The sequence below is a fragment of the Gossypium arboreum genome, chromosome 2 (assembly GCF_025698485.1).
Source record: "Gossypium arboreum isolate Shixiya-1 chromosome 2, ASM2569848v2, whole genome shotgun sequence".
Taxonomy (NCBI): domain Eukaryota; kingdom Viridiplantae; phylum Streptophyta; class Magnoliopsida; order Malvales; family Malvaceae; genus Gossypium; species Gossypium arboreum.
The window spans coordinates 15,727,063-15,742,756 of NC_069071.1; the positions used below are offsets into that span (position 1 = coordinate 15,727,063).

The 15,694-nt window shown below is 31.5% G+C and overlaps 1 protein-coding gene across 1 annotated transcript; it reads right to left on the reverse strand.

The window, feature by feature from the left end:
* Nucleotides 1-1,581: 1,581 nt before the first annotated feature.
* LOC108467176 (GPCR-type G protein 1) lies at nt 1,582-11,834 on the reverse strand. The gene is made up of 14 exons (XM_017767729.2): nt 11,361-11,834; nt 10,049-10,149; nt 9,493-9,600; nt 8,652-8,772; nt 8,218-8,347; nt 7,775-7,853; nt 6,713-6,801; nt 6,105-6,197; nt 5,031-5,057; nt 4,852-4,938; nt 4,369-4,440; nt 3,761-3,891; nt 3,448-3,612; nt 1,582-1,819 (listed from the first exon to the last, which is right to left on the reverse strand). Exons 1-13 carry the CDS (start codon nt 11,573-11,575, stop codon nt 3,459-3,461), a joined length of 1,407 nt encoding a protein of 468 aa, XP_017623218.1. The 5' UTR covers nt 11,576-11,834; the 3' UTR covers nt 1,582-1,819; nt 3,448-3,458.
* Nucleotides 11,835-15,694: the final 3,860 nt, after the last annotated feature.

The following is a 15,694-nucleotide window of genomic DNA, read 5'->3' on the forward strand; positions in this document are numbered from 1 at the left end:
AATTTTTTTTTTTAAAAAAAATCTATTTATGTTGAGATTGTCTTCCTATTGAGGTATTTATCATTTTTTTATAATTTTTTATGCACTGCGTTAAGTAATCTAAAAGGATAAATACTTATCAATGGAAAGAGCAAAATCCTTGTTAACGAAGGATTGGAATGGGAATCAAGTTCGAAAAGGTTGGATTTTGGAGGGTTCAGCCATGGAAATAAAGGCAGGGTTGCACCTGATGCAACGAGATGGGGTTAGGGTTTGGAGGTGGGATTGTGACAGTAAAGGAAGGGGCTACAGATTTGACAGCAACCGTGTCGGCGAGGATGAGTTGGACGAAGATGAAACCTGAGTTTTAAAAGAAAGAAAAGAAATAGAAACCCATAAATGAGGTGAAAATATTTAATTAGGTTGAAAATTTATCAGGTATTATAAAGTTTTGAATTTACTGTGTCAATTACAAAAGGGATGTATACTAATTACATCGCGTAATAATTTATTTAAACTTCTAATTTTATAAAGAAATTATTTTGGCCATTCATTTAATTTTTATCTTTTCAACCTTTAAACTTGGATTGCTTATCATACCACCCAAAATGGATGAAAAAATTAATGTTTGTTAATTTTACAAATGTTGCATTCACATGGTAATCTACATGTAAACTAAGTTAACAATTAATTTTTTACAAATTAAAAAATTTAAAATTTATTTTTTGTAATTTTATATTTTTTAATAATTTTAAAAATATTTTTATAATTTTTTGAAATTTTAAATTTTAAAAATTATTAATTGTTGATATAACATTCACGTGGCAATCCATATATATGTCATATCAACAAAGTTAACGTTTGTTAACTTTTTCATCTATTGTAGGTAACTTGACAAACAACGTAAGTTTAAAATCTAAAAAGACAGAAAAATTAAATGCACTAAAATAACTTCTTTTATAAAGTTAGAAGGCTAAACAAATAATTAGGCATAATTAAATCTTATATGGAAAGAAGTCATTAACTAAAATTTGCACTTTTATCTAATACCGATTATTAAATTAAGAACATTTTGTAGTTTATTAATATCAACAATAAGCCTAAAAGAAAAAAACAAGAAAGAAACCGGAAAAACCGGGCCAACCTGAAGTGATTAAATTATTTTTGAAATATATATTTAAGAAGAAAGCATGATTAAACTGAATTTTATTTTTATTTAATTTATAACTAATTTTAATTTTATGATGTACAATAAATACTTACGTTTAAAAGAGTGAAAATAGGTCAAAACTTCCATATAGAAAATCATTTTTCAAAAAAATACTAAAATAAAAAATATTTATTATTTTATTTACTCGACAAATTATGTTTTTAACAATATTTATGAAAAAAATAATGCTCAAAAACCTTAAAGTAAACCTATTTTGTCAAAATAAGTTTGAAAACCCAAAATCTAAAATTAATATGAAAAAACCAAAAATCTAATGGAAGTATCAGCAACCGTTCTTCATAAAATAAAAAATTTCAACCGAACAAATCTAAAACCTACCTCTTATCATCAGCGACATCCAGTCGTTATTATCGGCGTTTGATACCATTACATTAAATTGTAAAGGAGAGCTTGTATTGAAAACAATATAGCCGAGTTAAAGAATCGGGGTTTACATATGACTCGACAAATGAATTATCAACTGACATACACAAATAATCATCTCTCTTACATCATAAACAAAATTATAGCTTGAAGTTTCTTCATCTGGAATCATATAATTGGTGATGTAGAAGACAAATCCAGTCTCAAGGGATTTCCAAAGTATGTTTTACATGCGTAATTTGCGACCTGCAAGTTAGTGGCAATGGTTCATCTTCCTGGAATGCAAGGGGTAAGAACAACAAATAGAAAAATGACAAGCAAGAATAATTTAAAATCATGCAATGGTTGCAACCTGCAAGTTAGTGGCAACGGTTCATCTTCCTGGAATGCAAGGGCTAAGAACAACAAATAGAAAAACGACAACCAAGAATCATATAAAATCATGCAATGGCAAATGTGATTAGTTAGTCTCATCCTGATTTCTTCATTGTTTTAACAGCAAACTAGCTAGAAGTATAAATTCACTTTGATTCAACTTGAGGTAAGTCTTTACACTATCTACGAATTTTTTGTAGAACCTAATGAAAGTATCCAGGAAATAATTCCGACCTCGCTTGAGTAAGGCAGGATGAACAAAATGACAAAACCTGAGCTTTTATACTACGTCAAGCATCCAACTTAAAACTAATTGGAAGCCACAACTTTAGTATGAAACCACGAAAACCTGATACTTGGCAGGTATAACACCACTTAACACTGAACAAAGTTGTCACTAATGTACTAGCCAAGCCAGCATTTCAATTTTTTTCAAAAAGTGTAAGGGCTGTTACAGGTGTATTTCAATGCATCATTTCAAATCAATGACCAAAAAGCGTTTAATTAACAGAATACGTGTTAAGTTTATATCTATGTAGGCTAAATTTTTTATCCATATCTAACATTTATGTACATATTTGGACATGAGTATAAAGTATGATGCTCTAAATATATGAAAAACTCGGAACAAATTGCATTTAGAAACATGAATGGTGCAGATACACACTAGTACTGGAGCAAACCGTTTCTTTAAAGTAAATCTAACACTGACCAATTGCTGCTACAGCTGCAGCTTCGATTTTACCCTAACTTCTTAGGAAATTTGTTGCTAGCAAAGACCTAAATAGTAACTTAAGGGTTGATCTCCTAAATAGGATTAGAAATTTGTGGTTTTTCAGGAACTTTTGGGGGAGAGTCATGTTGCTTATAAGAACCTGACTCTTCAACCCATATTGTATTCATTAGGTCAGGCCTACAGGTCTACATCTCAGGTGAGTTCAAGTCCACAGCTTTGAGAGCTAAAACGAAACAATTCAATGGAATTTCCGAGCCAATCTTAATGATCACAGAACAATACTGCTTTGACAAATATGACTCATGATCGTCTTAGAGACAGCAACTCTTTAAGATGAATCACACGCAGTTATTTGTTAGATACAAGTTTAAGCATAAAACTGAAAGCTTTTTAATAATGAGAAACGACAGACTTGTTTCCACACATTAATTCAATTTTTTTTTAATGAAAAACCGAAAAAATGAATCACACATAAAAAGGACTGAATAGACATAACATGGATTAAATAATGTTGGATTAATCCAATTTGGTATCTGTTTTGGGACTCGAAACTGAATTGAAATTTTACAATAATGCTTCCTCATGGCAAACCTAAACAAGGAAAACGGTGTGATATGATGCATTCAGTAAAAAACAAGTTGGCAAGAAGTACCCTTTTATCTTTTCCTCACATTGCTTTGGCACAAATGAAATTCTATATCATTGCAGTCACTAGGAGGGATTAAATGTTACAATGACGTAATGAAGTGATCTGTTTACTTACATGAGAATACATCAATCAATAGGGTGTTTGTCAGCTTGGCGAGACGTATAATGTGCAGAAAGCAAAATCAGAGAAAGGAAAGCACTCGCTACAAAAATTGCATCAAACCACCGGTGGTAAAAGTCAAACTGAATATCTCCACCCAAAACATCTGTTATAATCAACCTGCCAAGGGATACACAACTCATAAGCTACAGGTTTTAAACTGAAAAGAGATATTTAACATCCACGAGATTATTACAAAGGGAAGGGAATATTTTTCTTCCTTAATAAGAAACATAATAGATATACAAAGTCATCGATCAAGCCATACCTGTACTCAGTCCTCAAACTTTTTCTTATCAGAAGAATTGAAGAGAGGAAGTACATTCCCATAATTTCAGAAAGGAAAAGGACAACATTGCTTGAAGATCCACTACCAACTCTGGAAACTGCAAAGAAGAACTGCATGCAACAAAACATTGTAAGTAAAGCTGCAGAATACTAGATACTAGGAACCACAAACTACTTCTAAAACAAATATGATTTCATTCAATAATGACGATAGGGCACATAAGGTGGACATGATGCCTCAAGCTTGCTGCTCATGCATACAACAAAATAAATATATATAAAGAAAAAAGACAATATTCTCCATAAGAAGCGGTGAATTAATAGTAAGAACAACAATAGCAATAAGTCAATGATCAATGATCAATGATGATGACAGTCATAAAAGCTGCCAAAGTAGCAACATAGAAACAATAAGATGACCTGAATATTTTAAAGGTTTTTACATTGTTAACGAAAATTCATTGATTCTGGATCGGCAAAACAGACTTTTGGATTTTCAATAAAATGTAGACTTAGCATATGGTAACTAAAACTATGAACCATATAAAAAACAGAACTACCATGACAGCCACCAAAAACGAAGATTACCTTCATTAGATTTGTTAAGAAACCCCGCACTGATATTGTGATCAAGATTCCAATAAACAGCAGGGAAATATACTGCAAATAACAAATATAAAAACAGTAAGATGCCATATATTAACCCCAACCAAAAGACTGTATAGTTTAATACCTAAAGGCAACAAGATGGTTAACTTTTCCTAAATCACAAAATGCTAGAATCAGCACTCACTGTACAAATGAATAAAATACCTAAGCACAGATCATTTGAAACAAATTATACAAGTATAAAAAAAATTATACAAAGCAATACCAACTCAGGTTCTAAATTTATTGACCTTTGACTAAATGAAGTTCTAAATTTATTGACAAATGTACAAAAGTTCTAAATTTATTGACCTTTTAGAACACCTAAATAGTAAGTTCTCAATTGTTTATAAAAAAGTAGCAGGTTCTAAATTTATTGACATTATAAAGTACCTAATGCAGTAAGTTTTATTCACAACTGACCTGTGATAACAATGCAGCATCTATTCCAATATCAAAGAACTGCAACAATATGGTAATTGACATTGTAACAGGGTCAACTGAACCAGCCTGCCAAAGAAACAGATTTTATGATACATTGCAATGATCTTAAAATAGGAGAAAAAGATAAAGATAGCAGAGATCATTCAGAGAGGCCACACCTCCTTGAAAACAACACTTTGTAATGACTGCATGGAGAAAAAAAAAAAAGACCAATCAGGCAACTTCTTCATGCATTAAATCTTAAATCGGAAGAAAACAAAATTAAAAGAAAATTGATAAATAAGCAATTTCACAAACTCAGAATTAAATAGTAAACTTTTAAGGACCTAACCAGCCTCAGAAACCCTTAGCATAAACAACAAAAATTAAAAATTGAAGCTGTAGGTCCAATACATTGTTAGAGTTGTTTCTGTTTCAAGAACACTGCCATGTAGTAAGTTCACATTGTCCTTGTTTGGACACAATGAAATACACTGATTCATGCTCTTTCCCTATTCTCAAAGCAAGGGTTGCAAACATTTCAGAGGACTTCACCACTTCAGCCCAAATGTAGGCTACTCAAGTCAATGTGCAATAGAGCTTTTATAGGCGTAAAATGCCCCACCACATCTTGCAATTATCCATTTATATCACCATTGAAACGTGTCAATTTGTTAAAGCTGTGGTAACATAAGCTCTCTATCATTTTGATAGCATACTATAATCTTCATAGTGGGAATTAAGTTAAAATGATATAAATCTTACTAAGTTGATTAAGGGAAACTATAAGGTGAGCAGACACTAGCTAATATTGGAGAAGTAAAGTTTTAAGTAAAAAATGAAAAATTAAAGATTCTTAAAGTAGCAAAAAATGGAAATCCTACAGAAATAAGGCCCTAGCTCGTATTAGAGGAGAGGTAAAGTTTCAGTAAAAAATGAAAAATTAAAGATTCTTAAAGTAGCAAAAAATGGAAATCCTACAGAAATAAGGCACCCTAAAAACATAAACACCAAAAACATGTGCATCTAGTTATCCATGAAATCAACGAGATTTTGAACTTTTAGCACATTACAAGAATTAGAGCTCATTTTCACTAAATGTTTGTCAGACATGTCAATTTTTGCAATCTTAATGATTGTTATCTTCAACATATTTCTTTATAGAAGACATCTCATTTTCAGGCCACTAAATTTTACTCTTTACTCGAAATGAACGATGTAGTAAAGGGAAGTAAAATTCCTTGATGATATACCTTAATCATTTTGTACACACAATAAACTGAACCTGCATATCCAAGCAAATTCTGCATATGGCCCTTCCATGTTCGTGAATAAGCAGCAGCCTCCTGCAAAATATAAACAAGAAGACCAACGGTTGCAAACATTACAGGGTAGCTAGGACAGTGACAATCATGTTTATCAAAATACTTAAACATGGACTAAATTTCAAACAAATAAGTACTGGTATTTTGACCTTAAAAAAACTACAAGAAATAGCAAAACAGAAAGTCTTTTACATTTGTTAATATCAATATCTTATTTTCTATTTCTCAGCATCTTTTTGCTTTAATCAATGCATGGTAAATCTTATACAAGAGAACAGTTCACTATATCAATTTTCAAGAAGATTAACAGATAATATGACAGCACAATAACTCATGTCAATTTGATTTCACTTCTGTTATCTCTAAGACATAATCCATCATCTAAATATCAGATTTTAAAGTGCCCACTGATCTGACTAGCTCTGAGCCTTGGTTTGTTTCCACTTTGAAAGATTAGAAGACCTTAAGAGACAGTACAAAAAAAAAAAAAATCATATCCAATAAGTTAGAAAACAAGTTTACAGCTGAAGTTAGACCTTAGCCTGGCGAAGCTCATAGATTTCCAAGAATAGCTGCTTTGAAAGCTCTTCCAGAGCTTGAACCTCAGCATCCAAGATTTTAATGTCTGCAAAGAAAGATGATTAACCACTTCATAGATTAGAAAATATTGAATCATAATTATTATTTACCTTCCAAATGTAGAACCCAAATGCCAATGTAAAGAGAGTGAAATAAAACATCTTCCTTGGAATTCTAAAAGTACATAAACACAAAATAGGAAAGCCACTGAGACGCAAAAGCCAAGAAACAAGCATAGATGGCTGTCAAGAAAAAAGAAATTCAAAACACTATGTGAAAACATAAAATCAGTGAATCAAAAAGTTTAAATTGGCAATTCAGTCTGTCCATAAAAGTTTGAAAATTGAGTCAAAACTTTGATAACAATAAAGCCACTATGCCCAATACCAATTTAGACAAAGAAAAATAGGCAGGAACTTTTGTCTCCCTGATGCTTACAGGCAGGAAATTGCATTCAATGAATGAACCACGTCTTTAAGCATGGATAACAAAACAAGGTTAAATTCCACCAAAACTAAAAGGAAAACAATACTGCCATTTCTCCACTTTAGTTCATTCTTACAAAATCTACAATCTCACAGTAGAGGTGTAATAGCTATAAAGAAACCATATACAAGAAGAGCCATGACACATAAACATCGCAAAAAATAATATATCCAACTTTTAAAGAGAAAAAGAGAAAGAAAGTAAAAATCAAATTGAAAAGGAAATGAGACATATGAAAGCATATGCCTTCACTTATTTGATGATCAAAATGTCAACACATAAAAACAGCAACCATAATGAATAACATTGCCAAATTTGAGTCTATTAGATGATAGTTGAGGTTCATATAATAGTATGATTATCCAAGGAGAAATCCTATTGACTTTATTGAGGTGTCCTGGAAACATTAAAAGGAGAAACATCAAAATAAAAGCTTCGAAGTCGAAGATTTTATACAGAATATACCACATCACAAGTTCATCAGTATAGGGAATTTTACAGTATATTTTGAAGAGGGGGAAAGAAATGAAGACCTTGTTCCTTTTGATCATCTTGCACTGAACGTACAACCGTGCCTACAATCCTTTTGAAGAAGGATCTGCCCTTTAAGTTCTGAAACATAAATCTTTAATTAGCCAAAAGAAAATAGTAACTCTAATCACAGCCAATCACAGGACTTGAGAAGCACGTAGGTTTTATGGTCAAAATATAAATAAATTGTTTTTAAAAAATGGCAAGAAATAAACAAAAAAAAAAAAACTAGACAAGTACGAATCATATTAAATTCAAATTTGACAGAATTTAAAACCAATGAATATTTAGCTTAAGCAGAATGCTATTTATGTTTATCTCCATTTTCAGCCGCAAACTATGCTTCATTCATAACCTTAAATATTTCTATTGGGGTCATTAAAGACCCCACCCAATAAATTGCATCAATTTGAAAGTGACGAGACAAGGAGCAAGAGCAGTAAACCTCATCAGATCCTTGAATTCGTTCCATCTCCATTTGAGAAAGAATGATTTTCTTTTTCTTAGCCACACAAGTCTCAATTGATTGCATTAGTTGTCTCTCCAATGCCTTAATCTCTGATTCATCAATCTCTCTGCAAGTAACAAATCAAAATCATTTAGATACATAGAAACAACCATGATACAGGAAAACTAAATATGCCAACGTTTGATTTTACTCATGTGTTAGCCATAAACAGAGAAGAATTAAGGTTGCAACCAACAAGTTATGATCAAACAAAATACTAAGCAAGCAACGAAAAATAATTGAGGAAAATTATATTCTGCACATAACACAGGATAAATGGTTCTTAAAATATGAAGCATGCAGGAAGTCAATCTGTTTAACTCTTCTGCATCCAAGAACCAAGAAATCAGATAACCAATACATGTCAATACCTGATGAAAAGTGACAAATAGCTGTATGGCAAATTTACAGCACCGAAACCGGATAGGACAGCCATAACAGTTACTCCAACAACACCAATTCGACTGACCAACTGAGGCATCGTGAAGAAACCTGAAAAACAAAAATCAAAAGGAGCTGAGAAGCTGGAAAGCAGGAGCTAATATTTCTGAAACAATTGCGCATAAGATGTATGCATAACATTAAAATTAAACCATTAACGCCAGAAAGTCCAGATTTTTTGCCTGCAACTATTAACTAGGCAGAAGCATATCCTTTAAAGAAATAAGAAATGTGAAAATGTATAGGATGAGCTGACTGATCTCACTTGCCTTATCAACAACAGACTCTTACAGTATTTTTTTTTTTTTAAATTATACCTCCAAATCGATCATAAATTTCTCTTTACCCAAAACTGGGAAATAAGTTCCAACCTTGGCATCCAGCTAATATTCATGGAACGCTGCAGCCTATATTATTTTTCTAAAATCTTAAAAGCAGACACATTTGCTCCAGTGCAATCTAATTATAAGCATCCTCCAAAATTTCAGGCGTAGTCCTCATATCATTAAGATAGACTTTTGGAATCATTTCAGGAAACCAGTTTAATCATAAAGAAGAAAAATATGTATAAACATAGTAAGTTTGTGCCTGTGCATGTGAGCCACATTGAAACTATGAACTTAACTAAATGCAAACGAAAAGACCTTTGTCTGGAGAGGGCATGGGAAAGTAATCATAAAGAAGAAAAATATGTATAAACATAGTGAGTTTGTGCCTGTGCATGTGAGCCACATTGAAACTATGAACTTAACTAAATGCAAACGAAAAGACCTTTGTCTGGAGAGGGCATGGGAAAGTGAACACCCATGCGCCAAAAAGCATAGAGAAATGCCAACAAAAATATTATAGCTCCAAGTCCAGCCCGCTCCTTCCTCACACCTGAGATGCACAAAAAGAAGACATTAATAGGCCTAAACGATAATACTGAACCCAAGTAATCATGTTATTAGTTTTCAGTTTCATGAGTAGCATGTTTGCTCTCAGAAACTTTCACTAACAGTATTGCCACTGCATAGGCATGAATTGACAATATTAGGAACACGGTAACTATTCTTGTAGATCCCTTTCAGCTCAGAACTCAACTGTGTGACAAAGATGTGTAAACGGATAGTATAAACATAGTATATTCACCATCTACCAAAGGTAACTCATTAAAAATGATGGTTATTCAATGATGTGGACGGTCATATCAAGGAGAAGGAGAAACAGCAAAGTCCCAGAAAGGTTAACATCTCAACACTAATCCTCACAAGAGAAACAACAAGTCTATTATAACAGAAAGTAGGTGTTAAAACAATTCAATTAGCTTTAAAAATAACAAACTTACCACTATTGCAAAGCATCAAGTAGCAATGGTAATATGGCAACATGAATACTAGTAGCAAAATCAAACAGAATAGATCCACCTTCCAGTTTATCAATCTTGCCCTGTCAACAAAAGGGGAAATGTGAGTTAAATGGGAATTATGACATTCAAATAATTAAATCAAAGTTTACAACCACCCTAGAGAAAATTAATTGTAGAACAAAAGCACAAACCAAATAAGCAACAAAAACTTAAAATTCAGAAGTTTAATGCACTTCATTAGCTTATGAGTTAAGAGAAGGGGGACTTCTAATAAATTGTACCAACAGATTCACATTTCAAAAAGGATCAATTTACTGGATTAGCCTTTGGATAGAAGATTAAGCTCTAGAGAGAATTAATAAAATGTAGAACAACAAAAGTGCAAACCAAATAAACGAAAAAAACTTTGATATTCAGAAGTTTAATGTACTTCATTATCTTATGAATTAAGAAAAAGGGGACTTCTAATAAATTGTACGTACAGATTCACATTTCAAAAAGGATCAATTTACTTGAATTACCCCTTGAATAGAAGATTAAGCTCCATAGTTGCATTAAAACTAATATACTCAAAATCAAGTGTAAAAGTACACCTTTTTTCCTTACCATATTCTCTTCCAATAAACTAAATAGCATGTATACATAGAAGTGACTTAGTTAAACATTCAGATATATAAAAGCCAATAGGTGTTCCTGCACAAAAATAAAATAAACCAGTCTTCTGAAAGCAAAAGGAAATTACATAAAGTAACAACTAAAAGGTAATAGAAAAAGAGAAGAAGCAAGCAATAATATGCAAATTACATTCACCAGCCTCCAAGTAGTCTCAGAAACCAGGAAAATTGTGAATCATCAGATTCCAATTCAATTTCTCTTCTTCTTCTTTTTTTTATCTCATTCACAGACAACCAAAAAAGAAAACCAAACGCCATACAACTACAATACCCAAAAGCCCTAAAATATAAATGGATAGTTAACTCCTAAAGCACGATTCACACAATCGGTCTCAATAGTTAAATTGATCCAAAACTCGAATATCCAATTTCCTATAATACTATCCATTCCCAATTTCTCAATAATAAATTCCCCAAAAGAAACAAGTATTCAACTTCATTTCCTCTATTCACAAAACCCACAAAAATAATTACACTGAAAAACCACTAAACATACATAGAAATCTAGTTAACTCCTGAAAAAAAAGAGAGCAAATTTAGACTAAACTAAGAAACCCAATATCTAAAACAACAGAAAGAAAATCCAAAGAGAGAGGGAGAGAAAGGGCAACTCTTACTCTCTGGAAAGGACAGGGATGATCTCAAAAAGAACAAGCTGGAGAAGGTTACAAGAGAAAGCGAAAACAACACTGAAGATGATTTGAACCAAAGCTCTTTTTTCCTCGTACTCTTTGTAAAGCCTCCGGTTTAAGAACCAAAGACCTGCCCATCCTAGAAGAACTAGAGATCCAATTACAACCATTCCCTCGTAGATCCCCCATCCCCACGCCATCTTCTCTACAAATTTCCTCTCTCTTCTTTTCGAAATCTTTTGCTGTTTTTTTTTTTCTGGATTTGCTCTCTGCTGTTATTTTTGGTGCTCCTCTGTTCAAGTAATTTCCGTACGACTGGGAAGGATGCTCATGCTGCTTTTGGCTTTAAATTTTAGATTTTTGGGTAAACTATCTATTGCCAACTTAACATTTAACAATCATTTGGAACACCACTTAAAAAGGGCAGTAATTAAGAAGGTAACGGAGTACCAATTAATGGCAGTCATCAGGAAGCTAATCGTACTACTTGGTAATAAAATAATAATTAAGTGATTAATATATAATATTTTAAATATAAATAATTAAAATGTAATTTAAAATAAATAAAATTACTATTTTTGTTTACCTTTAGATTTTTTTTTGAGACTTTTATATATATTTTTAGGGGTAATTTAAATTTTAATCCCTGAACTTGACAAGTAAGTTCATACTGGCCTCTAAAATTTGAAAATCGTTATTTATTTAAGTCCATTCTATTAATGACCGTGAAATAAAAGAGATAATGTGACTTTTAGCCCCTAAACTTGGTATGTAGGTCCTCATTGGCCCTTTAACTTGACAACTACGTTCCCTTTAGTACTTGTACCTTTTTTTGTCTATTTTGAACTTAAAAACTAGGTCCATTTTAATATCTGAACTTGAAAATTCTAAATATTTGATGAAGTGGCACCTCAAACCTCAAAAAAAAAATAGATGATGATGTGGTACAATCTCAGAATATCCTATTTAGTATTTTAATAACCGAACCGATGGTTGAATAGGTTAGATCACCTATGTCATACCCCAAAATTTAGTCTAGAAGTTTCGAGGGTAAATTAGGAATTTTGGCTCAAAATGGGTTCCAAAATTTTGAATTATGATAACCCAAAATTATTTTTGACTATAGCTTTTTGAAAATCAAATCAATTTTTGAAAATAAGGTAGAAAAAAAACTTCAATTTTGAAAAGAGGACTATTTTGTAAAAAAGGTTAAATTAAAAATAGTTTTAAAGAAAATAAGCCAAATTTAAAAAATGAGCCTAAGTTTTTCCATTCACCCTACTTTTGACGTGAATGAAAAATAGAAAGAAACCCCTCCATCCATTTTATTTGTGTCATCATGAGAGAAGTAAACCTCACAATTTCATCTTTCGATTTTTTGTCTCTATTACTCAAATTTCTTGTTTTCTATTATCCTTCAAACATAAAAACCCTTTTGAATTCAAAGAAGGACACTAAGAACACCATTAAATCCATTGATTTTTCTTCAAGTGAGTTTTTTCTGAACTTTCAACTAAATGTTCGTTTTTCTCCCATCAAAGGTAACGAGTCGATTTCCTATTAGTTTTTAATGATATCTAGTCTATTAAATAGAGTTTTTACATATTGAATCGAATATTATGAATAAATGCCGAAAATTAGGTTGTTAATGGTGAATTTTGGGATTTTGAATAAAAATAAGGTTTTCAAAGTGTTTTTCAATTAGTTTTGATATGATTAAAAGGTTTCTAAACTTTCTCTAGAGTTTCGTTAAAAGATTCTAAGGTTTTAATGAGTTTTCATAAAAATGGTTATTTTATGTTGAAATTTTGGAATCAGTGTAATTTTGTGTAGTTTGAAGGTTGAAATTATTCTTAGATGTATAATTAGATGATTGGTGTAACACCCTTAACCCCGTCCCGTTACCGAAATAAGATTACAGAGTATTACCAGTCATTACAATATATTTGCACATAAACAAGTATAAATGCAATATTATCCATCAAAATATAACTTTAATGGGTCCACAGTACTTTACAAGTGTAATTAAAACAAACCGGGATTCGATCGGAAGCTTATAATTTTTTTTCATAAAATTTTAAATTTTCTTCTTTTGAACAGTACCACACGCCTGTGTGGCTAGTTTAACATGCCCATGCGGCTTGGGACACGCCCATGTCCTCAACTCGTGTGCAACACTGACTTTTAAACACGGCCATGACACACGTCCGTGTGGCCTGCCCGTGTACTAAACTGACTTTAAGACACGGCCGTGGCAACCAAGGCACACGCCCGTGTAACAAACCATGTGAGCTCAAAATGAACCTTGTATTTTAAAATTTATCAATCCTGCAAATTGTAGACAACAAACATTTCAAAATTTCTCCATTCAATCAGTCCAAACATGATTAAACACACTTAAGACATCCTAGGTACATGTCGTTATCAACAATTAACATACTTTACCTTATTGAGTTCGGGATCGGCCTGGGATGCTGATTCAACGATCTGACTTTAACTTAACCTGCGCACAGAAACAAATAGTACTCTGAGTGTGAACTCAGTGGTATTTCTATAATCCGAACATTTAAAACATAACATACACTTATTACCCTATAATAATCATAAATATTCATTTATTCATTTCATAGATAATTTCTTTACAACTCATTCAACCTTCATCATCTAATAACCTAATTAGCTTTTCCATTTAATTCATAACAATAATATTCTCTATTCATATGTCTTACTTATGTTTCTGTTCACTATTCAATATCAGTAAACATATTTCAGTATCGATTAATTTATCAGTTTCTTTCAGTAACATTTAGTCATTCGATAATAATTATTTATCTAGTAACGATTATTCGTTCAGTAGAGATCATTTACTCAATATCAATCAATTGTTCGATGACAGTCAGTATTTTTCAGTAACAATCATTTAATCATTATTATTCAATATCAGTCATTTATTTATTCAGTAACAGTCAAATATTCTGTAGTAGTAAATTTTTCAGTACCTTTATTTGCCCCTATTAACATGACTCGGACCTGAACGGATACACGGATCCAACCCACACATCGGGGATAGTATACAGTGTTTCATCAGCCGAAGCCAGAATACACCGTAATGGTAACGATAATGATGGCGATAAAGATAAGATCAAGTCTGAGTACCTCTTGAAACAAATCCTAACGATCCACATGAGTCGACATATATAGTGTCTCATCGACACACAGTTGAAATATCCCTAAACACTTCCAATCCTATGGCATACCAATTATATCCGACTAGCCCGACACTGTTAATAGGGTATTCAGTAAACTTTCAAATTTTCAATTTCACTCGTAATTTAATTTCAATTCAATTTATTACATTTTTCCATATCAATTTACATGCAATTCAATTGCAATACAATATACATTTTGATTCATTTCAATAATCATAAAACACAATAATGCCTACCTTAATTACTTACCATAACACTCAATCAAAATATAATAATTAACAATTAAATTTCACTTTTCAATGCATCACCCTATACATTAAATAATATATTCAACAATTAAATATTAAGTTCGAATTATAGAAACACAAACCGTGATTTCCGAGCTAACCCTCGTTGACCTCGTCTTTTCCTTTCTTAACCAAGGATTTTCCCGCACCTCGTTAGCTACAAAATTAATACAATTTATAATCATTAATACAGTAAAATTTTCACATTGAATGTTTCAATTTTTATTCAACTTTTGTCTAAATTTCAATTTAGTCCCAAACCGAGATTAACTTTTATTCTTCACATTTAACTCAATATTTTCATTCAATTTTCACTTTAAACTAATTTCAGCTCTCTAATTTCAGCATAAAACTATAATTTCAAAATTCTTTCAATTTAGTCCCTACTATTCAAAACTTATGAATTTCTTTACAATTCAATCCTTTAATCAATTCTAACTTGAATTTCTATCAATTTAGCCCTTAATTCATCTTTTTATTCAACATGGACAATGTCTAATAATTAACTATATTTCAAAATATCAACTTAACTTCATCAAAACCTTGTTCCAAGGCTTCTAAAACATCAAAATTAAGTAAAAAGGGCTAAATTAACTTACCTAATAAACTTTCAAGCCTCAAACCTTTAATTTTTCCTTTCTTCTTTCTTTCTCCTTTCCTTCCCCCATTTTCGTTTAAACATTCTGTTTCTTTCATTCTCTTTTTCTTTTCTTTATTTCTTTTGTTTTATTTACTTTTATGTTTTAATTATATTATAATATAATATTATTCTTAAATAATAAGTAAGTATACATGTATATTCCAAATGTATATATATCATTGG